This window comes from Calypte anna, chromosome 1 (genome assembly GCF_003957555.1).
Source record: "Calypte anna isolate BGI_N300 chromosome 1, bCalAnn1_v1.p, whole genome shotgun sequence".
Taxonomy (NCBI): Eukaryota; Metazoa; Chordata; class Aves; order Apodiformes; family Trochilidae; genus Calypte; species Calypte anna.
The window spans coordinates 49,389,920-49,414,220 of record NC_044244.1 but is presented as its reverse complement, the minus strand read 5'-3'; the positions used below and the strand labels follow the sequence as shown (position 1 = coordinate 49,414,220).

At 43.6% G+C, this 24,301-nt stretch overlaps 1 protein-coding gene across 1 annotated transcript in view; it reads left to right on the top strand.

The window, feature by feature from the left end:
- The window catches only part of GRIN2B (glutamate ionotropic receptor NMDA type subunit 2B), a 207,298-nt gene that overhangs the window by 72,385 nt on the left and 110,612 nt on the right, over positions 1–24,301 (top strand). Inside the window, exon 3 of the mRNA XM_030454676.1 lies at positions 17,723–18,321. Within this exon, the coding sequence (XP_030310536.1) occupies positions 17,723–18,321 (599 nt within the window). The remainder of the gene's footprint in view (positions 1–17,722; positions 18,322–24,301) is intronic.

Here is a 24,301-nt window from a genome sequence, read left to right as displayed (position 1 = left end):
GTATTATTTACTGATGTGATGACTGAGCCTTCGATATGAGACATCAGCATAAAAGGCAATTATGTTCCTAGGTGCCAGGCAGGATATTCCCCACCAAGGCAGGGAAGTGCCAGTACCATTGTAAAAGGCTTGACTGTAATTTCCTCTGTGTACAATTCTGCATAAAATTTCAGTTATTCCAATTAAAGCAAAAAGGAGTCAGAAAACTATCTGGTTAATAGAAAGGAGAACACACCTTATAAGAGAAGATTTAGACAGTTTTGCTTATCTAACCTGGCAAAATGCAGTCTGAGAGAATAGGAAAGGCTGCCCTCCATTAAAATAAGAGTGAAGGGAAAATACTCTGGCAGTAGGAGAGCTCTTCAAGGTGAAGTGCAACTAGGAATGAACTGGCTAGGAACAGACTTCAGCAGAAATCGTTAATATAGCAAGGTTCTTCCTCAGCTTCCAAATCACACGGAGAAAGCAAGAAACCTAAACCTTCTTCAGTAAGAATGTAGTTGGTTCCTAAAAAGACTGCTCTGGAGAGGCTGTGTGGGAGAGAGAGGGTGGGACATCCTTTCCAGACTGCTGTTCCTTAATTACATCAAACCACATGTAGGCACTCTGTTCTTCAGAATTAAAAGGACCTTAATTCAGTTTAGTTCAATTTTCTTCTAAGGGTTGCTTTAATTTGGAAGAATTGTGTCCATTCAAGGCTAATGTGATTTAATGAATTCATGCTAAACTCACAACTTAAGTTAATTTGGATTAATTTTTCCAATCGCTCCTCAGCAGACAACCCTTAAGACATGTAGTAGAAATGGCCAAGAAATAATGAGTACTTCAGTCCTGCCTGTGATTCAGCTCTAAGCCAGCAACTAGCTTTCCTGACTGCAGGTGGCCTGAAGAAACATCTGTCCAGGCCTAAAATGCTTCTACCTGCTCCTTGGGGAGATGGTGTCAAGGGTGCAAGCAACCAAGACCCAGTTTTCAGGCTGTTCTCTTTTGTTTCCCTCCCTACTTCAGAGGCTGAATGGAATGGAGGAACAGCCCAGGCTCATCTTTATTTGGAGTATTAGTATGGGCCTGTGGGAGGGTAGGCTGCATGGAACAACCTGTTTGAAAAGGTGGAGTTGGCTTTAGTTGCAAATGCTCTTTGGCACTGAAGCTAGGAGAGTAGTAGTTGCTTGGTCGTGTGCTAAGGGGCTACCTGTGTGTAGGAAAAAAATAAATTTTTTAGTTCCCTGAAACCTCACTCTGCTGATTATCAGAGCCAGCTTTCAGGAAAGAAAATACATTTCCCTGTAATGCTGTTCTAAGGGGTTTACAGCTCGACTGTGCTGGGTGGTGGTGTTATTTCTGTCACTGCTAGTAGTCAGCGCATCCTTATTTGCCTGTTTCTGGACAGCACATCACGACCAGGAAATCTGCAAGCCCTAATCTGCTAGGGTTTGGCAAGCACATAGGAGGTCACTGCTGGCAGAGCCTGGCAGCAGCTGGAGGATTTAGCAGTGCAGAGCGCGGTCACCACAGGCGCCGACACGCAGGAAGGGACCGTGTTGCTGCGGCTCTGCATGTTGCCATGGAAACAAAACTGGATCCTTAATCGGGATGCGCATGTATGCGGACACGAACCCCCTGTCTGCTGTCCTTTTGGCCTCATCTCCTGCTGCCCCGGGCCTGGTCAGTCACATCTTGCTGTGGTTGGTGGGCAGGATGGGAGCCAGTGCCGAAGGATCCTGTGGGACTGGAGGGTACAGGAGAAGGGTCCAAGGTGTGCCTGAGATACAGAGGTGTAAGATGTTCCCTGGGTCATGGACAGCAGTGAACAACCTCTGCTGAGGTTGTGGAGGCAATGGGAGTCCAGGGAGCAGAGAGCAAGGGTAAGTCACCCAGGGCAGCCATGGTGGGAAGCACCCTGAGATGTTGGAGTGCACAGGCATAGCAGGAAGGGAGTGAGTCTTGAGGAGGTCATAGCTCCTTAGGTAGCATCCAGCAGGGTAGTTCTAGGAGTGGTACAATCACATCATCACAATTTTAGCTCAGTGACTGGGCTCAAACTACTCTTCACCTTCAGGGATCCAAGATAATACTTCTGCAATGTGTTGCTGTGCCTTCTGGGCTTACTCTGTTGTCTATGCTCTAGCATCTCTGACATGAGGCTGTGGCATTACACAGTCCAGGCAAGGTTTTGAAAATTGTGGTGATGTGAGGAGGCTGTTTTTGGGACATTGAAGCAATCATACCATGTGCTTAAAACAAGCTTATGTAGATATGGGTGAGCAAAGAGATCTTGTCTGTTGTATTCCCTCTGCATTGAGTACACCAGCTGAGAAGAAAAAATTGCTAAATGAAATTTTTTTCAGTTGTAATACCTAGTTCATTCAGTACCTGGTGGGGAGCACTTAAGTGAAAACATTTAGAAGCTGAAGCAAAAGCTCTTGGTGCTTCAAGAAGCAGTAGTTTCTCTTCTGAGTCCATAAAGACTGTAATATGCTGTTAAACTCTGTGGAGGTGGTTTAAGTGCAAGCTGTAGGATGGAAGCTGTTGCCTGCTTACAGTCCTGAAAAATCTCCTACCAAGAATGGGACCAGCTTATATCTACTTTCCACATCCCAGCAGGAGGGATTATGGCTTGCCTGCTTAGAGTACTCCTGCTTCCACCTGAAATGCTGTTCATCTTTAGTTTAGAGTATAAACAGTAGGGCACCCTCACTGTGTGCTGTTAAAATGTTGCTGTCAGTGCCCCCAGAGGACTGAGGACTTCCTTCCTTCAAGTCCAAAACACACAATTGAACTTGTGTAAGGAAGTAAATTGCCCTATTTAGGACAGCCCTGAGAAGAGCGGAGTCCAAGGCTGGCAGGGCTCATGTGACTAATCTCCACTCTAATAGACATGATGGTGCTTGTTGAGTGAAGTGAAAATCTTCTGGGGAAGATTGGTGGCAAGTGGCACCAACCATTTGCTGCTGTATAGCAATGAAAAGCAGAAATGATCAGTGGGCTGTGCGACGTCCTTCACAACATACAACTGCGGGGGACCTAATGGTTCTCAGAAAGCTCCCTGTGAAAAAGGAGATGCAAGATCCTCAGGCCTTTATGTATACATGGGGAATGTACATTTTAAGTATGTAAATATGTAAAAATGTTGCATACTTTTCCTCTCTGGGATATCCTAGAGCTGTGTCATAAAGAGAAATTCCATGGGAAGGAAGGCCAGCGAGTGATACCTGTAAAGGCCATCTTTTCCCACTGATGAATAGAGAGGTTCTGTCCACAGCTTACTGCTGAATGCATGAGGAGCCTGAACACATCCTCACTTCCACCAGGAGAGTATGGTGTGGTTTTGAAGTTAGTGGAATTAACCTGATGGGTGAAAGGAAAAAAAGAGATCAACTGTCAGCCCTTTAGAAATTACTGGGTAATGCAACAAGAGCAGCTGGACACCAAATGAGCTGTAGAGAACTAAGGAGATATTTCCTATACAGTGTGCTTCATTCACCAAGTATGCCCATTCTGCAAGGCTGCACACCCTGAAGAGTCCTGATGTCAAGATGATGAACATCCACAGTTCTTAAACTCTGTTTTTTCCACTCTTCACACAGAAGAAAACAACCTCTGAGATGAAGGGTGCACTGCTACTGCTGCAGGCTTCTATGCAGTGCTGATGGATGCATAGTGTAGGAATATACACATCCTGCATCCACTGAGATAATGAAAAGGTTGAGCTCCTTGCACTGGCCATCAGATGTGAAGGAAAGATTTTTCAGCTCAGTATGTCTCAGAAGACAGATACTCATACTCAGAGGTTTTGAATGAACAGAACAAAAGGCACTGCTTCTACTAGCAAAAAAAAAAACAACTGAGCTGCACCCTCAAACGAACCTTTCTGTGGCTATTTCATTCTTATACGTAATGCTTCTTCTGACCTGCCTGAAGGAAAGACAGGATTTTTTTTTAACCCAGATCCCCTTATTGTTCACTAATTAGTTGATTAGTTGACTACTTGCCTCCATGAAAGATGAGTCCTGATGCCAGAAAGAATGAAGTATGTTAAAACCACATCTTCAATGCTTTCATCCAAAATTTGTAGGCATGAAAGTTCTCATCCTCTGGGCTGTGGCCAGGTCTGTGTAGTGAGGCAGCCTGTGTAATCCTTGGCTTTTCTAAGAGCAGTAACCTGCAGCTTAATTAGCTCTGAACGCATGTGTGGTGATGTAGATACCAATCTTCAGTGAAGCTGGACTGCACCATCACCTCATTTCATAGGGATCATGGTCAGAAGCTAATTCACTACAGGTACTGCCAGCCTGAATTAGAGTGGAGCTACCATACTGGAGATGAGGCAATTTGCCTATCTTGAGCCATCCTGCATTTAGAATTCCTTATGTATATGTGTTCCATGTGTATATATACGCACACACCTGCACACAATGAAGAACCTGGAGGCAGCTGTAGGCAAGAAGACAGAAAATAATGAGACAGAATGATACAAAGTGGAGGGAAAAAACAAAGCATTGCAGCCAACAGCTCTTGCACAAGGTGCAGTGCTGGTCATGGCTTTTTCTTTCCCTTCTCATATCATTATTGGTTCATCTTTTGTCACGGGCCCTGGCCAGGCAATGTTCAGGCTGAATAGCTCATTCTCCCCGGTTTTCTGTAGCTCCTGCTGATGCTTCCATCTACTCCCACTCCCCCGTTGTGCTAGAGTGTGTGATTAAGAAAGAGGACAGACAACGGGAGATGCAGGAAAACAAGATGCATCAGCTTTGCCTTTGAGTCAGTCAAAGAGCTATTTCTATACCTTACATGCTTTACCCTGGCTTCTATTCTTTTAGATGCTTTTATTACTCTTATTATTATTGGCCAGCAGTGGCAAAGTCTTTTGCTGCTCCATCAATCCCTTTCTCTGCTGTGCTGATCCTTGACAGAAATCTCAGTGCGTGTGTGATCTTGAAAAAGATATGGCAGTTCAGCACCAGCCTGGGGTTTTGTTAAAAAAAAGTACAAAGCCTAATATGGATAGAAAAATTTTAAATCAAGTACAAAAAGAGCATCATCTTATTTATTATGCTGCTGCTTTTAAGTCATGTCAAGGGCATATTGAATATATAGATGACACTTTTCTAATGTGCAGGTAAGTATAGGGAAAAAAAAAATGAATGCAATTATGTGTGCTCCAGCACAGAGTTAAGCTGACTAGAAATGGGCTTTTGACTTTCACCACCTAAGCAAAAAGAATTACAGAACTGAACTCATAGCACCCTTATTGCAAAGTCAGATGGACTGATTCTCTCTCCCAAATCCTCTTCATCAGACCCTGAGGACTGTAAATGTTCATGTGTTTATATCATGGAGACAGATGTAATGGGCCTTACAACACCAATCATGACAGCAACCATGACTGTGAAGTGTTTCAGGAGCTGTGGGGAAAACTGTGAACTCTAGCTCAGCAAGTCTATGGTTCAGTCTTTTACCAAGAACAACATCCATTTCATTGAAGTTCAGCATTGGCTTTTCCTTGAACAGGAAGTTTGCCACAGTTTCTGGCTCAGTCTCATTGCAGCAAGGGATATGGCAAATGGATGTTAATCATCAGGGCAAAGAAAAGGAAATAAAAAGATATGATCCCAATACTAGGTAATAGAAAGCAATAATTCACCAAGTGTGGATGTGGCAGAACATCCTGCAAATGTTTGGGTGGCATGTTTATGTGCAGAGTACTTTGTGTATTTGTGAGTGCTTCTGTCTGTAAAGCTGTAGGAAACCCCCTATTGAGTTTCTCAGACTTAAGAGATGGGAGCTCAAAAAGAACATTTGAGGAGGGAGCTTCTTTCCTTTCTAATATCTGTGTAAATAACTCCATGTGCTTTATTGGTCTCAAAGTCTCCACAGTGGGGAAGCGGAGAATCGATAATCGTTTAAAACTTTGTGAATCAATTAGATAAGCAAGACAGGCATGACAGCAGCTTCCCAACAGAGTCACTGCTCACTGGTTGTTAGGAAAGAGCTGGGTAGAGAGAATGTAGGTGCTACCATGCTCTCATTCATTCTGGAGCACAAGAGGTAACTTGCTATGGCCAAAGCCAGCTATGATGGGGATGAGGTCTTCAAGCATGATGAATGAGGCTGCATTTTGATATCTGTGTTGCTTGTTCCAGTGAAAGAATCTTGTAACACACTTCAGTGATACGATCACTTTCCAAAGCAATCCAGAGTCTAGGTCCATTGGTTCAGGGCTCCATCTCTGGTTCTTCTCCTCAGGGAATCCCCTGCTAGATCTGAAACTGGGAGTGTCACCAGGGTGATCCAGGCTGATATGTGTACTATTTAGGTCTCCTGATATAGCAGTGCTGTGGGACATGAGCTGGATTTTCCAAACAGTGCTAATGCAAGGATCCTTTAGGGCCAGCTCATGGTTTCTGTGTCTCCTGCTCCCTGGTGCATACATGCTATGTGCTAATGTGGCAGCTGCTTGCCAGCAGCATGTCCAAACAAAAATATACCAGGGTAATGTTTAGGCATTTTATGTCCAGGCTCTTTTATAATATCCTAGCAGCATTAGGAAGGTGGTAAAATCAGTCTTAAATGCACCACACAGACTTGACTTCTTGTCTGCTACAGAGCAAGGGTTCGACATTGCTCCTGTCCCAGCCCGTGCTGTAAAATACAGGTTGGAGTGAGCTGGGGTGAGTCAGGTTTGGGAGAGCTCCAGAGAGGGAGAAGGTGTATTCTGAGCAAGCAGCACCTCCTTTCCAAAGTGATAGTATCTGACTGGGAGGGTGCAGTGAAGGTTAGCATGGATCAGAAAGCTGTATGAAATGACTGAATGCTTCCTCCCAGGCTAAAGTGGGCTGCTCTCTGAGTTCTGTGGCAGCCTCATGGCAGAGAGCCAGTGACCTGGGCTAACTGAATAAACCTGGCTGTAGCTGTGGGACTGAATACCCAGGAAAGAGCAGTGCATGAATGAAGGGAAACAAAGACAGTAGCACATACGCTCCACACCTTCCTCTCAAGGAAAACAGCACCAAGGAACACTGAGACAGTAAGGAACCAGCTTTGGAGAAGGAAGCCTGGGTGGGCAAGATGAAGGGCTCTGTATGGAGAAGAAAAGGCTCTGGAGAGCAGCCTTCCAGTAGCTGAAGGAGACCTACAAGAAAGCTGTGGAGGGACTTTTTACAAGGACATGTAGTAATAGGATGAGATGTAAAGGCTTTGAACTGGAAGAAGGTAGATTTAGGTCAGGTATTAGGAAGAAATTCTTCACTGTGAGGCGGGTGAGACACTGGCACAGGTTGCCCTGGGAGGCTGTGGGTGCCCCATCCCTGGAAGTGTTCAAGGCCAGGTTGGATGGGGCTTTGAGCAACCTGGTCTAGTGGGAGGTGTCCCTGCCCATAGCAGAGTGTTTGGAACCAGATGATCTTTAAGGCCCCTGCCAACCCAAACCATTCTATGGTTCTGTGATATGACCTGACTCCTGGCTGCCCCTCATCACCTAACACAAGAGATCCGGGCAGGTGGCCCATCAGCCTCCCTCCTCCTCCTCAGCCCCAGCCTGCTGACCTGGGCCAAGTTCCTCTTCGGGGCAATGGTAGCAACACTCAGTGCCCCAAGCTGCCATAAACGGTGCCAGGCCTCCCTCAGGCAGCCGGCTGGCACCGGGGAGCATACAGCACACATGTGCTACGTGTGTGTAGTTGCTAGGGAAACTCCGCTGCTGAACTGGGACGGGAGCGGTGGTGGGCTGACCTTTGCTTTCCTTTTTATTGTTTTTTCTCATTTAAATCAAAACCAAACAAGGGTAATATTCAGAGCATCAGTTATGTCCTTCTTAGAGAAGAGGCAGGTACAGGGTAGTGGGAAGCAGAAGTGGGTAGAGTCTGTGACCTGGAACTTGGCTCCTGTTTTTTCTCCTTGCCAGAGAGCTCTCCCAGTCTAAAGGTTTTTTTGGTTAGTTGACTGGGCTTTTCTTTCATTGCTCCTTGCCCTAAGGAAAGCAGAAGGCACATCTGCACAGCCTTTTCCTTCAGCTGCTGGCCCACTTGCACTCTGAGGAATAGGAGCTTTGATCCAAAGGGTATGTGGGCTGTATCAGTGTTGAAAATGGTCTAAACTGGTTAAAAAGGCCAGCCTCTATTCAAAGGTAAGTCCTAACACAATATTACTTTGAATTGACTACTTTATAGAATCAAAGAGTCACAGAATAATTTTGGTTGGAAGGGACCCCCAGAAGTCATCTAGTCCAACCCCCCTGCAGTAAGCAGGGACATCCTCAACTAGATCAGATTGCTCATCAAGCCTCACCCTGAATATTTCCAGAGATGAGGCCCCATGTACCTCCCTGGGCAACCGACCCAGGTGCAGGACCCTGTGCTTGGTCTTTTTGAACCTCTTGACATTTACCTGGGCCCACCTCTCAAGTTTGTCCAGGTCCATCTGGATGACATTCTGTACCTCTGGCTTATCAACAGCACCACTCAACCTGGAGTCATCTGCAACCTTGCTGATTATGCACTCAACTCCACTGTCTATGTAGTTAATACAAATATTAAACAATACAAGTCCCAGTATGGATCCCTGAGGGACACCACTTGTAATTAGTGTCCATCTGGACTTTGAGCTATTGACCACTACCCTCTGGATCTGACCATTCAGCCAATTCCTTATGCACTGAACAGTTCACGCATCAAATCTATATCTCTACAACTCGATGAGTAGGATATTGTGAGGGACCATGCCAAAGGCCTTGCAGAAGTCCAGATAGACCATATCGATAGATCATCCCTTGTCCACTGGTGCAGTTACCCTGTCATAGAAAGTGACTATGTTTTTCAGGCATGGTTTGCTCTTAGTGAATCCATGCTGGCTGTCTAGGATCACCTTCCTGTCTATTATCAGACCTTATAAGAGAATTTGCTCCATGAACTTCCCTGGCACAGAAGTGAGGTTGACAGGTTGCTAGTTTCCAGGGTCTTTCTTACTACCCTTTTTAAAAATGGGTGTAGTGTGTCCCTTTGCCTCATCTGTGCTTTGGCCACCTCAGAACCTGGGCACAGCCAACTTCACTTTGTCCATAAAGGCTGAGTAGACCTTGGCACCACCAGATCTGCAGGTGCCACATGTTAGGATGCTGAACAACAAACAGCATTGCCTGCAAAAGGTTAACGCTTAAGTAAACAATTCAGAATTTGAGTAAAAGAGGGTGTTTGTACTTCATGAGAAAGAGAGGGAACGGAAGCCCTCAGAGACAAACTCTGACCTGTCCTACATCTGGGCCACAGTCAGAGGAGATATTCAGCTCCTGAGGGGCTCAGAGGGCATTGGATGCTATGCTGAACTTCCAGGGCTTATCTAAATAGGCTCTGTAAACCTTTGGAGGTTCAGTTTATAATAAGGTTTGCTCATAATAAGAGACCAAAGGCATACTTGATGAAATAGAAGAGCAGTTAAATTAGGAATGATAAAAAGAAATTGTATTCCACTTTGCATAGTTGATTTGAGAAATATATTCAATGACATCTTGCCAAATACTGTGATTGGACTTTTTTTTAAAAGAGTGCTGGATAGTTTTATGGCTGTTATTGATTAGCATGACTATACCAATGAGATCCCATTCAGCTTACAGTCAAAATTCAGTCCTTAGTCTGGAGGGTAAGACATCCAGAAAAGAAGCCCCAGGCCAGCACCATGATGTAATTGTATGGATGAGTAATGGGGCAATCTGACTTTTCTGTAGCTAATATTAGCTGGCAATGTAATTAGGATATTAAGCCAGCCTAGTGGGCTTCTCAGAGCTGGGACAGGGGGTCTAGGCCTGGTCTGTCTAGATTGCTAGTGTGGTATAACAGGACACCTGATGGAAAGAATTTACGCAGAAGGACCAGTAGTTTAATCTATCCATGTGAGCTCATCAAACAAAGGAGCAGACACATACAGAGGTGAAAATGGAAATGCAATTAGCCTGGTGTGAAAACTCTAGCAGCTTGCTAACTGCCATTTCACTGCTGTGGAAAAGTGCTGGCATCCTTATGTGATGCTCTGAGAAGCTGGCATGGCATACCATCATACAGTAGCCCTCTTTGGCCAGTAATTGTGTGTAAAATTCATAAATTATGCACTTTCTCCTTATTCAAGCAACTTTTGGGTTTTTTTTCCCCCTGAATTATACATGTCAGATAATGACTCTGGTGTGTTTGATTCTTGTATCGTTTTTATTAACTGCATGTGGAATGGAGTGCAACAATCCTAAAATCAAGATTATAGAATCTAAAGTATCTTGTGCCTCCTTGCATTGCAGAATGCTTTGAATGAATTATTTCTGTGAACCCTTAAGTGGAAAGTGGAAATCAATTAGCTGTTTTTAGTCCTTGAACGATCTTTAATCAGAGAACTTTTTATTGCAGCTCTTGGGAATCTTTGGTGCTGGAGCATTTACATGGTTGCCCCTGGGCTGGGGTTCTGCAGCAGTTCTTTTTCCACTGCTACACAGAGATGACTGTCCAAGCCATGACTGGGATCTGTGTATGTCCTGTATGAGTATGGTTAATATCATTATACATATGAAGCTGGTATATTTGTTACTGTTTACCAGGGTAACAAAATTAACCTACACTAGCAACTCTAGATTCCTTATCTCAATTACTCAGTTACAGGGCTTGTGTCTTTCAGAGATGACCTAGAGAGTCAACAACCATTCTCCTAGTTGCCTCAGATCTTCATTCTTGTCCACTTGTATGCACTGTCTGGCAGGGACCAGAAGGACAGCAACACACTGTCCTGTAAAACAGGGCACCTACAGCTCTCCACTAATTTATCACAGTATATCCTGCCTGCCTTTCCACCAGTGGGGACAGTGAATTGGGTCTCTCCCTTTCACACATTCACCAATTTCTGTAATCAGTTCTCTGTAACTGTCACCTCTGAACTATATATCATTCTGTCAAATAAAACAGGTGCATTCAGTAGTTACTATGAAAATAAGGAAGGGAGCTGACAAATGATACAGTTATGTAAACCATGTTTCTGCAGCTAAAAAATTTGAACTTCCCACTGATGGCACATTCCCAGGGCAGCTCTGAGGATTTTCACAAAAACGATTCACTCATCAGTGAATCAGAGCACTGGGAAAGGATTGCAGGTCATCTGCTCCATCTGCAGTGCAAGCCAAAATCAGTAAAATAACCCAGGGAAACTGTTCTAGTAAGACAGGAAACTTTTGAAATCCTACTAAACAGTAGTTTAGTAGGCAGAGTCATATAGGCAGAGTCATATAGGCAGAGTCATATAAAAATTACATAGTCCAATGTGCTGCAACCTTATTTTGAGTAGGTTTTGTTGTATGTGTATTTGTGGAAATGTGAGCATGTATGTGAAAAAGAGATGCAGAGATGTTCAAGGTGCCAATTGCACCACAGGAACATTATGCTAGGGCTGTACTGTTAGTGGGTTCTTATAGACCCTACTGAAAACTCTCAAGATAAGGACTTGCATAGGATGATGCAGCACATTATATTAAAAAGAGTTATGTTGTATTGAGTCATTGAAAATGACTGTTTAAAAAAAATTTAAATCTGGACAGAAAAACCAGGCAGAAGATTCTGACTGCAGGCTAGCCTGAGGCAGTGATGCATTTGTGGTAAGAATAAATAGGAGTAAATGAACACTTAAGCAACGAAGATCTTGATTTCCTGTCAGATCCGTTATAACAAATGGGACTCAGAAATATAGAAAATTTAATTATAAGACTTTGAACTGTTGTGGCATTTTCCATCACAAACAATAAAACTCCCAGTGAATCAGGTATTCCACCAGGACTGTGACAAATAGGTACACAGTGGTGTGTCAATTTTGAAGAAATACATAGGTAGGGAAATTAAGGTCTATGTTTTCCCAGAAGATATTGGTGCTTGCTCACTCCTTTTTGCCCTCACAGAATGGGTGGTAGGCAGGGCTAAAGTCTAAACAAGAGGCCTGTGTGATTTGTCTACAGGTCATAGAGGAACTTTGCAAATTGAGACAACTAGGGACACATATGCTTTACTTCTAAGTCAGCAAAATGAGAAGAGGAGAGCTTTGGAAAGTGATAGTGGCTTAAGTTGTTAGGATCTTGTGGGATCGTCTTCACTAATTAGAAAGGAAGGAAAGGGCAGACCCTAGTTGTTAAATCATGGCTGTGTGAGAAGCTTAATGCAGCAGCAAATGGGCTTAGGTATACTGGTGTTCCCAAAAGCCTAATAAAAAGGGGCTGCTCCCAGATAAGCACAAATTGTATTTCTCCTCCACCACTGCAAAGGCAGCAGCCGAAGGTATTTTGCAAAGACATGGTTTATTTCTCCAAATCCGAGAAGCAAACACATTGACTTACTCCTCACTCAAAAATTCCTTGTTGCATAAGTTGGCACACTTGGCTCTTGTGGGGCCTGGCACTTGGGCTGGAGCTAAAGGAATTTGCCACCAGTAGCAAAAATCTGTTCACGGCCCAGTAATCAAGAACACAGTGCACAAAACCAGATTACATTCAGACAAGCTGCATGGAAGTGCTGATCTCCTCACTCCCCAAGTCAGCAGTTGCACTGTGGCTCAGTGAAAGGCTCTCTAGTCCCTCAAGATGACTGGTTCTCTGTAACCATTTTGGAGGATCTTGCATTCCTCTGCTTTAGGGATGTTCTCTAGTCTGCCAGCCCCATGCCAAGAATCAGTTTTGCTCTGGGTACTAGGATGTTGTTTGTAAGGCAGTAACTACTTTTGCTTGCCTGGGGCATCCAGAGAGACTGCTAACTTGTGAGAAAAGCATCCTGGGGACCTCTTATGCCACATCTGAGGTAAATAGTTTGTTAAATAGCAGTGACTGGTTTTAAGAAGTGCAGCTGCAGAAGGGCTCTGATAGTCACCTTGTAGCCTCACCAAGGGGCTGCATCTGGGGTAAGGTGTGAATCAGACCTGGCCTTTGTGTGATACCTGTATAAGCCTGCCCTTGAGGGACAGAAGGCACTGGGCAACTTTGAAGTGGTGACAACAGTATTTGGTTACTCTCTAAACCTTGTGCCACCTCTGTGAACTCTCTTCCATCCACCTAGGTACTTGCCAGCTACCAGTCTCCAAGGGGAGGCTTCACAGTGAGTGTTTTTGCACCTACACCATATGCAATCCACCCTCCTTATCCGAGGGCTTTAAACGTGCAGGAGGGGGAGGCAATACTTGTCCCAGCATTGGTAAACTCGGAGCAGATTTTCTGTGGGAAGCCATCTGTCAGCTGGGGAGTGGTGCTGTGTCTATTGATCAGCTCCACCTCCAGTTCAGCTCTGCAAACTACAGATCCCTGACCTTGCAGGGTGACAGTGGGGGAGTACTAGGATCTATGAAGGCATTGAGATTCTGTAATGGAGCCTCTACTCTTTCAGACTGGGTGAGGGACACCTTGCAGCATCTTGATGTCACTTGCAGTAGTTAGCTATGAGGAGCCTGGGCTTGCAGGTGAAAGGGCTACAGGATTATGACAAACTTATTCTGTAGTCAGGGAATTGTGTGCCACATGGATGAGATGCAATGCACAGGACTTATTCTGCTTTGAACTCAAACCCTCCTGTATCTCAAACTTAAATCTGTCTCCCAATGGAAATGCTGAACCATGTTTTGGCTGTTCCAAGGTGAAAAAAGGAGGTGGAGAGTGTGAAATTTCTGCAGGAGAAAAATAGGAGCTTGTGATGTTCTATAAAAGCCTCTAATATCCAGAGGGGTGAAATTTTCCTTTTTTGGTGTTAGACTGTAATAAAGCAGTAATGATTCTGTGGGGTACATATGTGTATAAATGGTAAACCCAGCCCCCCGCCTTGGATCTACTTCTAGTGACACCACAGTGAGGTCAAATTCCTACTTTGTCGGGTAGCCCTGTGGCTCTCTTTCAGCTCCTTCTCTTTCTTTCTGACTTTCCACCAGGTGTGATCAAAAATAAGGAGAGGGAAGAAATTCTTGTTCTCGGGTATTTTTCTCAGGTTTTTTCCCCCAAAAGGCACTCACTGAGATTCCCATTCAGCTCTATCAGCAATTACCATTTATTTTGAGAAGAACACTTTCCCCTATACCATTGTCCATCCTTCCTTGCCCGTCTCTTTTCTAAGTGCTGAGGGAATGAAGAACATTCAGCTAGACAAAGTATTGGGGTGATCAGGAGCCAAGAGGCACCTTGGCAAGCAAAAAGATGAATTGTCTTGCACTTCTCTAATGCTCTCATTTTGAATAGAAGTTGCCTCTACTTGAAGATTCTGTAATAAAAATACAAGTAGTTGCTCAAGAGCAATTATTACATGCACAGCCAAGTGGTCTGTGCTGTTCAAGGAAGGATGCTGACATTTTTCAGTGGAGAATGGTTTAGCTGGACTGTGATAAAGCTGTCTATTTGGTGTATTGATTTTTGATGTTCTGATATACTCTCGTTAGTGAGGAGCTCTGAATTTTCTCCTCGAGTCTTTGGGGCTGAATTTCCTTTAACATTTAGGCTGTTCCACTGATATGGAACAAACTGTCAATGGGCACTTAAACTGGAGCACCTGACCCTATTTAAAATCATGGGGAGGGCAGTACTCCCTGTACTTTACAATCACACCTACTCACTCCTCTGTGTGTGCATACAGCCTTGAAATACTTGTGGATTTACCATCTCCCAGTCCTATTTGTCATTGAGGAAAGCACCCACTGTTTTTTCAGACAAGACTTCAAGATGGTGTGGGTCAAATATTCCTGCAATTCAATAGACAGATCCTTCCAATCTTAAATTTCCTGCTGAAACTGTGGAAAATTGCAGTCAGTTCAGAGGTTCTTATATATAAGTGTATAAAATATTTTGTTAAATTTAATATAAAAATAAATTATAGCCACCAGTGTAGCTGCCTTGCCTTTTCATGTTAGGGTGAGACTGAATCTTCCCATTCTAGCATTCAGTTTGTCACAAGTGGCTTTCAAAGACACTGTGCTATGAAGAGTATTGGAGATGCTTGTTCAGGCTTCCTTTAAACTATGGAGGATGCCCTGATAATATTGTAATCTTTCCTCTGGCTTTCCTGATTTTCTCAGTAAGTTTCAAAGATATAAAGTTGTGGTTGTTTTTTTAATTATTTTTTTTATTGGAAGAACAAGTTCTTTTCTTGAGTACTATTCTGGGAAAAGGGATTGAATTCCAGTGATAGAAAGCATGAGCTGTTTGCCACATATTGAGATGCTCCTGTACTGCTCCTCTCTTTTTGACTTGCCTCTAATTTGTTGTCACTTCTTTTATGTGTATGTGTGTATATGTATGTGTATTTATTTTTCCAGTGAGCAATGATCAGTACTTTTACACTTGGTTGATGAGTTCCATGGAGGAAGTGAACAATGTTTAATAACCAGACCACATAGGAGAAGCATGGAGATCTGGGATGAGACCCACTGGGAGTTTAGGAAGGAGAAACAAACAACCTAAGGCTGGGTGCAGGATCAGAGCTTTTATTCTGGAGTTGCTGAGCTATGGCATATATTGCCAATAGACAAAATGGCTATTGGTAATCAAAGCCATGAGTAAAGAAAGGATGGGTGGATGGATGGAAGGATGAACAATTAACTGGCATCCCTGCTGAAAAACAGCTTTACCTGCTGGGCTGTGGGAGTGTGGATTTGATAGAGAGCTGTTCTAAATGTGACTATCTTGAGATGATGTCTCAAGGCATCTGCACAATGAGTTTCCCTGTCAGAAACTCCTGACTACCTCCTTTTAGATCTCTGTTTCAGGTCTTCTAGCTCACTAGGAAAAGGCAAGGTTGCTATCTTATTCCTGAAAGTGAAGATCAGATTTGGAGAAATTTCTTATTGTAATGGGAATCTCTGCAGAGAGATATAATTTACTTCTGTCTTTTTTTTGTTGTTTATTTGTCTGTGATCTAACCATACTGTACAGAAGTCAGTGGGAGTTTGCAGTTGATGTTAAAAGATAGAGGGTTGATTCATAAGACACATATTGGGAAATGCTTTTTCTATTCCTTTCCATTGTGAATTGGGTAAAAGCAAGGATTAGCATTCAACTGGATCTGTCACAAATTGAAAATGCGATATCTTGTGAAATCCCAAGATGGAAAACGCATGCATTATGCCACTGGAGAGCTGAGATCTGTACAGAACTCCCTTGGAGTTTTGAAGATTATAAAATGGTGGAAGTTCTGATTTTTGCAAATATGAACTTAGTATGGTAGAAGGATATAAAAGCAATATCAAGAGAAATATTGCGCTAACATTTCTCTAAAACACAGGATAAGCAAAACCCATGGTAGTTTAGAAATCTATTTGTTCATTTTAGTATATTTTATGATATTCTGAGATTGGGCTTTTAAAGTTGTAGCACTTTGTGCTACTACTTGCTTTGGAAGGAGCTTGCATTGGAGGATTTCAGAGCTATTGTGTCCAATGGTTTTGTCTATTCTAGTTGTGCTTCAGTCTGGATACTCAAACTAGATCCCAAAAATAAATGAAAATCAGAGCTGCTGGATATCCCATTTATACTACATATAAGATGATGGTGAGCCCTGTATTATCATAGCCTTTAGTTTCTGCAGCTGTGGACTATTTGTACAACCCTTAGTAAGTTTGCAGGTGACATCATGTTGGGCAGGAGTGTTGATCTGCTTGAGGGCAGAAGGGCTCTAAGGAGGGATCTGTACAGACTGGATCAATAGGCTGAGGCCACTTGTATGAGGTTTAGCAAGGCCAAGTGCTGGGTCCTGCACTGGAGTAAAAACAACCCCATGTGACCAGGTGGCCAAGGACAACAGCATCCTGGCTTGTGTTAGGAATAATGTGGCCATCAGGACTAGAGAAGTGATTGTTCCCTGTACTCAGCACAGGTGAGGCTGCTTCAATTACTGTGTTCAGTTTTTTGGCTCCTCACTACAAGAAAGGCATTGACTTGCTGGAGCATGTCCAAAGACAGGCAACAAAGCTGGTGAAGGATCTAGTGAACAGGTCTTGTAAGGAGAACCTGAGGGAACTGGGGTTGTTTAGCCTGGAGAAAAGGAAGGTGAGGGGAGAACTTATAGCTCTCTACAGCTGCTTGACAGGAGGTTGTAGTGAGGTGGATGCTGGTCCTTTCTCCCAGGGAGCAAATGATAGGACAAGAGGAAATGGCCTTAAGTCGCACCAGAAGAGGTTTAAATTGGGTATTGGGAAAAATTTCGTCACTGAAATTGTGTCAAACACTGACACAAGCTGCCCAGGGAAGCGGTTGAATCACCATCGCTGGAGATATTTAAAAGATGTGTAGATCTGGTGCTTAGTGGCATGGCTTAGTGGTGGACTTGGCAGTGCTAGGTTGACAGATAGACTTGGTGATCTTGAGGTATTTTCCAACTAAAATAATTCTACAATTTTATTCTATGATTGTATAATATTTTTTTTCTGCCCTCACTTGAGTACCACTTGTTCTCTGTCTGTTAGAATCATGCCTAACATTTGAAACCTTTAAGTAATTTTGGCACCCTGCCCTTAAAAATAAAGTAAGGACAGCTGGTCATAAAAAGGCTTTTACTTCCTTCCCACTTGCTTCACTTAAATTTTAAATTTTTAAAAGTTAAAAATCCTTAAGCTCTGGCGAAAACATGAAGTGTGAGATTCTGACTGCGTGCCTACCCCTCCCATGCTCAATGGGTTGACTAGGAATGCTGTTTATTTCCTTTGACCTATTCTTGTTTTCTCTCTTCCTCTCTTTGACTTCCTATTCTAGGATGAGTCATCCATGTTCTTCCAGTTTGGCCCATCAATAGAACAGCAAGCCTCTGTCATGCTCAACATCATGGAAGAATATGACTGGTACATCTTCTCCATTGTCACTACTTATTTCCCTGGTTACCAGGACTTTGTGAACAAGATCCGCAGTACCATTGAGCACAGCTTCGTGGGTTGGGAACTGGAGGAGGTTCTCCTGTTGGACATGTCCCTGGATGATGGGGACTCAAAGATCCAGAATCAGCTCAAGAAGCTCCAAAGCCCTGTTATCCTCCTCTACTGCACAAAGGAAGAGGCCACCTACATTTTTGAGGTGGCCAACTCTGTGGGTCTGACAGGCTATGGTTACACGTGGATCGTGCCCAGCCTGGTGGCAGGGGATACAGACACAGTGCCATCCGAGTTCCCCACTGGGCTCATTTCTGTCTCATACGATGAATGGGACTACGGTCTTCCTGCCAGAGTGAGGGATGGAATAGCCATAATCACCACGGCTGCTTCTGACATGCTGTCTGAACACAGCTTCATCCCTGAGCCCAAGAGCAGCTGTTACAACACCCAGGAGAAAAGGATCTACCAGTCCAACATGCTCAACAGGTAAGGGAGGGGGCTGGGCCGGCCTTACAAAAGAGGGGTTGGAGGGGACCTCTGAAACCAAACTAATTCTGCTAGGGCTTTGAGGAAGCAGGTGGTGTTGGCCAGAACTTGTGCACCAGGAGGCATGCTGATGGTGGGACCCCTGTTGTTGTGCAGCAGGAGTGCCAGTACTGTCACTCTCTTAGCCTCTGTATAACACAGGGGGCAAGCCAGCATGAAGAAAAGGAACAATGGAGACACAGTGCAAAAGTCTGAGTGTGCCTCTCAATGCACAAAATTTTGCTTTTATAACAGAGCTGAACTTGGAGTGTCTTTGCATGAGTGGGTCTGTGACTCTAGGGTGGCCCTTGCTGCAAGCACTGGAGATGCTTGTATTGAAATTCAGGAGGCACCAGGTTCTGTTTCAGGCACCAGCACTGTGTTAATAGTGTCCTTTATAGGTGATGGTTCGTAACACACAGGGAATAGTTTCATGACACCAGTTGTCTGAGGACCAAGTGCCCATCTGCTGTCATGATTATGGGAGAGAAAGAAGTGCAGAGAATTGTGGAGAACTAGAACTGCAAAAAGAGTTAACAACTCATCTCAGACCCTGCTTTATGCCAGAAACCTTTAAAGCCCTTGGGTGTCTTAAGGATCCATTTTGCCTCCAAGAGAAGGACTTGTGCTACCATTCTACTCACTGGCACCTTGTTGGCCACTGTCTTTTGAGTGGTTTGGGTCTCAGTAACTCATGTGCCCATTATGCAGAGAGCTGAGACAACTCCCATCAGAATGGCAAGTGGGTTTAGATGGAAAAGGACATTTAAAATTAAGGAAAACCTACTAAAATAAACATGATCTTTTGATCCAAATTCAGATTTTCTTCAAAAACAGTACTTAGACACTTGTTTAAGGTCATAGAGGATGCCTGTGGTGGAACAACCTCAAGAACAGTGCTCTGATTACTAAATCTTCCTTTTTGTCCCAACTGAGTCTCTTAACTAAGCAGCCCAGGTAATTAGACATGGGATCTGCAATTAGCCAGATGCCCCCTGACCTGTTCAGCTGTGATTCTCCAATGTTTTACATGTAAAGTCCTTGGGCAGGTTGGTCCCTTTGTGGTTGAATCCAGGCAGTAGCCATCAGGATAGGTGGCTACAGAGAGTTCAGTGTCTTCATTTGTCATGATGAATAATGGAACAGTGTAGAGGTGATGGATTGGTTTGCATGCTGTGACCCCTCACTGTCAACTATACAAGGCAGTTAGGGGGACTGGAAGACAAGAAAGCATATTTTGCTTTGCCTGAAAGTTGAAGCCTGAAAGAAAAGTCTATTCTTTGACTCATTATATTATCCATAATGCTATATGCTATTTGTTTTTTGTCTCTGTGATACATGTGCATATTACCAGGTTTTATTACTTCTTCCCTATATTGGCTTTTGGCTGTTTGCAAGCATTGGGACCACCAAAGGTGCCTAAAACTTATCAGTTTCCTTCCCAGCTAGGCTTAGGGTAAGAGATGTTTTCTGATGCTCTTTTGAGTCATCCCTGGAATGATTAAGCAGGTAAAATATATTTAATATACACAAAATTATCAGAAACCATTACAGCAGGCTGTTGTTCTACTCCAAATAAACAGGGACCTTTTTTTTGGGGGGGGGAGCTCTATTGTGTCTTTCCAGCAGTTACCTAGAAAACAAATTGTCGTCCACTGCTATACGATGCAATGTTCTGCAGGGATCTGCTGATTAGTTCTGTTGACACCATATTAGCCATATAACCCATATAGCTACACTGCTTCAAGGACCTGATGCAATCTCTCTGCACATCACTTCTTTGCATTTTATTGAGGTGTCCAGCTCTGAGACGGCTGGGTCTCTACACATGACAGTATTGTTGTGCAGTGTAGTTGTGCCCTGAAGCCTGGGCACCCCACATGAAAGCAATTCATGTCACTTTTGAAGATACTTTCTTCTCACCTTCCTGGCCCAATTCATGCTGTTGCTTCTCCCTTGTCTGCTTTGGGCACAGCATTCACAGGAATGCCTGCAGATACATATAAATATACCCAGATTCGTTTGGGTACTGACTTCAGTCTTGCTGAGAAGCAGAGCCAATTAGTCCATGCCAGTCTCTGTTCTGCCACTGCCTAGATTGCTGCAGGCACCTGAGCTGGCTCACAATTACACTGTGTTGCAGTTACTTTTGTAACCACTATCCAAATATTTGCTTTACCCACAGCTGGCCTGTACTCGGCCAGTCTAGGGGTTCTGACCCCCAGAATACTTTCACCTTCTCTGTACTTCTGAGACAGGTAGTTAAAAAACTTGACTTTGTGAGCTGGGTGCTTAGTTTTCTGTTTCAGTGAAATTGCTTTCAAGCATCTTTTGATGTATAAAAGCTCGTGGTGTCCGAAATAAGCCGTTGCTTTTACAAATCCAAAGATTCAATAGGAATGTGACAGCTTCAAGCTCAGTCTCACAGCCTGGAGTCTGGGCAGGAGGCAAGGTAGAGGAGAGGGACAAGATGTGGAAAGCAGCAGACATGAAGATATGAGTTCACCTGACTGAGCCAAAACCAACAGAGATTAATAGCTGTAATCTGTGTTCATACCTTCAAGTCCTGTTGAACTCTCTGGAATTTACTATGTGCTAAGCTTTAAACCTCTCCTGATATACCTTGTCTATCTAAGTTCTTTAAATATCTCCTGAAATGCTTTGTCTATCCTTGAGTATCATAAGTTGTGCACACCTGGCTGCTTCATGCCTCCCCGGACCCTTTCCAGCTACTAAGACTCCACAGCACTTGTGCATTGTGCACACCAGGGAGCAGTGGTGTCTGCGTGTCTGGGGCAAGGTCTGGCATGCTTTGGATGGAAGGTTCTGGAAAACTAATGTTATTCTTGCCCTGGACCCAGCAATATTAGCTTCAGCCATCTGCAACTTACAGTTCCCCCCTCCACATGCCTACACAAAATAGAGAAATCTATTTATGGGGGCCTGATGTCTGGGGAGACAGGCAAGTGTATGTGACCTCAGATAATACATCACCACGTAGCTGGTGTTTCAGAAATTCTTGAAGCTAATCCGAAGTGGTCCAATGTGCTTCAAATTCATAGCTGGGAGGCAGTGCGATAAAGGAATTGTCACATTTTTATTCTTCAGAGAGTGACACATGCAACTAAAAAAATGTGTAATTTAGTTCAGCTGGGGCACATTATGCACTAAGACTGTGAATTAGTCATTTCTCAAGATCTGCCTTTGAACTCTGACCACTTCTTTTTTTTCTCTTTCTGAAATGCAGATAAAATCAAATTGTCTTGCTCAATGTGGACTCAGTTGGTGGTTTATTTGGATGTATAATGGAGTAAGGAAGTGAAGTGAATGTTGCACAGATTTATAAAGAAAGCTCAGTTTCCCCACATCTTCCCCCCTTCTTACACTGGCACTTGTTTGTTTTTGCAAAAAGCTTGTGCAAGCAAAGTTTTGTTTGAAGTGTGGCTGTAAGCACAAAAAGAAACAATGGGGACTGTTATCTAAATGCTGTTTCCTGTAAATATAGGTGTTTTGTCTGCATCTTCTGGTATTAATAATGGTCTCATAGCAACTGTTTCTTGTCTATCTTGGAACCAGTTCTCTCCTTTGTGTTAAATAAGAACTGCAGAATTATGATCATGACTATTGAACCTTGAAGATTTTGTCCTAGAAATTAACACACTGGTGAAATAACTCCACTAACTAGTAGGAAAATTATACTTTGAGAAAGGCTTGATCTACAAGTATCTTCAGTTTTCTTTTTGAATAATTCTTGAAGAAGTTTTCCTCTAGTGAGGGATTTATCTCAATTTATGCAGACAATGAGTTTAAGTCATTATATGGATTCCATTTCGATTCCAAATACTCAAATGGTTTTTTCCAATTCAATTACGTTCTTTAATTCTTTGCTTTGTTTGTAATAATTTAAACCTGTTCATTTCTTCCTTCATTGTCCCAGGAAGAAATTTTGCTTGAATATTCAAGCCTACCAAGTTTATAGTTACCTAAATGGCCAGTCTTATCATGGGCACCCAGCAAACCATTATGTTCTGTGCTCTATTCTACCAGATGAGAAGATTAGAAATGTTGAAAAGGAGCTTCTAACAGGGTTTTCCTCTGGAGAGATGCTCATATGTGAAGCTCTTCCTTATTGGCCCTTCCAAGGAGAGTTGCTAACCTTCTAGGCATTCTGCAAAGCTCATCTATTCTGCCTTCATCATGGCTGCTGAGGAGTGAGTAGGCAGAGGTGGATGTGTTTACAGGCAATTTTCTGCTTATTTTGGTATTTTAACTGGTGGGACATATTTCCTTGAGCTTGGGATTGTTGCTTCTCATTACATTTTAGAAATGGTAATAAATAACTAAATGACAAGAGCATTCTTGGGAGTGGAATTCAGGGATGAGTCATGAGAAAAGAATATGATTTCTGGCACATATTTGAGGAATAGAAACTTAGCTGTTTTGTATGGATATTCACAGTTGTTGGGCTACATAAGCTGAGGTTTTATTATAGCCTTCAATGAGACCTGGGTTCTTCCTACTGGCTGTCACAGCTGCTTGTGAATGCTGGGCCATAACTACTAGTTTGTTGTTGTAGGGTTACTAATGAGTTCTCCACTCATTGACTTTAATAGTCTCTCATTTAACACCAGGCTGCACACACCAGATTTCATCTTAATATAAAGTGCAGTGAAGCATTTGCTCTGGAATGAAAATACAAATGTGGAATTATACTGCCTTTGCAAAGAAATACATTAAGAGGAAAACAAAGGTAGGTTCAATTCTGCACCTCAGATTCCTCAAATATGAAAACAGCTGGCAAGCTATCTCAGTGTGTGGTTTGGACATGATACTTCCACTTTGGGGGAAATACTAACTTTCATCTGGAGCTTTCCATACCAACCAGTTAAAAAATGCAAAAGAGCCTTTGAAGAATGGCTGGAAATTATTTTCCCAGGTACACCCAAGGCAAGTTCTGTTCTCACATGGTCTTATTCCCCTAGAGGAAACTAGGAATTACTGGGGCTTAGACAGCTGAGCAGTGAGTCAGTGAGCAGAGGAATTGCATGCAATAGGGTTGTACAAATACATTGCTTCCCTGGAGACTCAAGACCATAGGGGTTATACATATCCCTGGAAAGGTGCAGTGCCCCTTCAAGGTGTTGTGTCACCTTGATACCTGGGAACAGCAACATGTCCATAGCATCCTGGACTTGCTTTCCCTAGGTTAGTGCCAATGACAGAGCCCAGGCTGTACCCTTCCTTGTTTCCTGGGGCACTCCCAACCCACCCTCCTTTCCTCTTCTCTCCAGTCTTGGCAGCTATCAGCTGCCATGTCAGCCATGGGTATGTCATTTGCATGTAGTACCATGCAGCTGCTCTGTGTTACCTTCTAGTGGTGTGAGCCACCAACCTTCACACAGCATAGCAAGGGAACCAAGAGTAGGAATGGAGAAAAAAACATTTTTGTTAACCTTCCTCCCTTCGCAGGATTGGGGGGTTAACTTCATGCTAAGGGTAGAGAGGAGCACTGGTCAGCACTGAGTTCTCACTGGCTTCAGTGGAGCTGTATCTCCCTGCTTGGCAGCTGGGTGGGAAGCCCTTCTCCAGCTCTTAAACTCAGTGCTGATCCAGGAGTGGGAGGCACATTGCTGGGCTTGCTTCTTTACTCTGGGAGGAGGTCAGAGAAGGTATAAATGGCATGTTCTCACAGATGCAGAAATTGCCCTTTTCAGAAACTTGGAGGGTGAGGGAAGTGTATATAACTTTTGATCTTTTGGGGCCTTTAAGCCAATGTCTTGTTAGCAGCTTGTTAGGTCCCCACTGGTTGGTGTGTCCGGCTGCCGTCAGGCTGGTGCTGGCTGGCAGCACGTGGCGTGAGTGCTGCTGACAGATTAGAGATCCCTGCTGCTGAAAGCTGCTTGTTCCTGTCACCACTCCAGCAGCAACTGGAGGTCGGGGC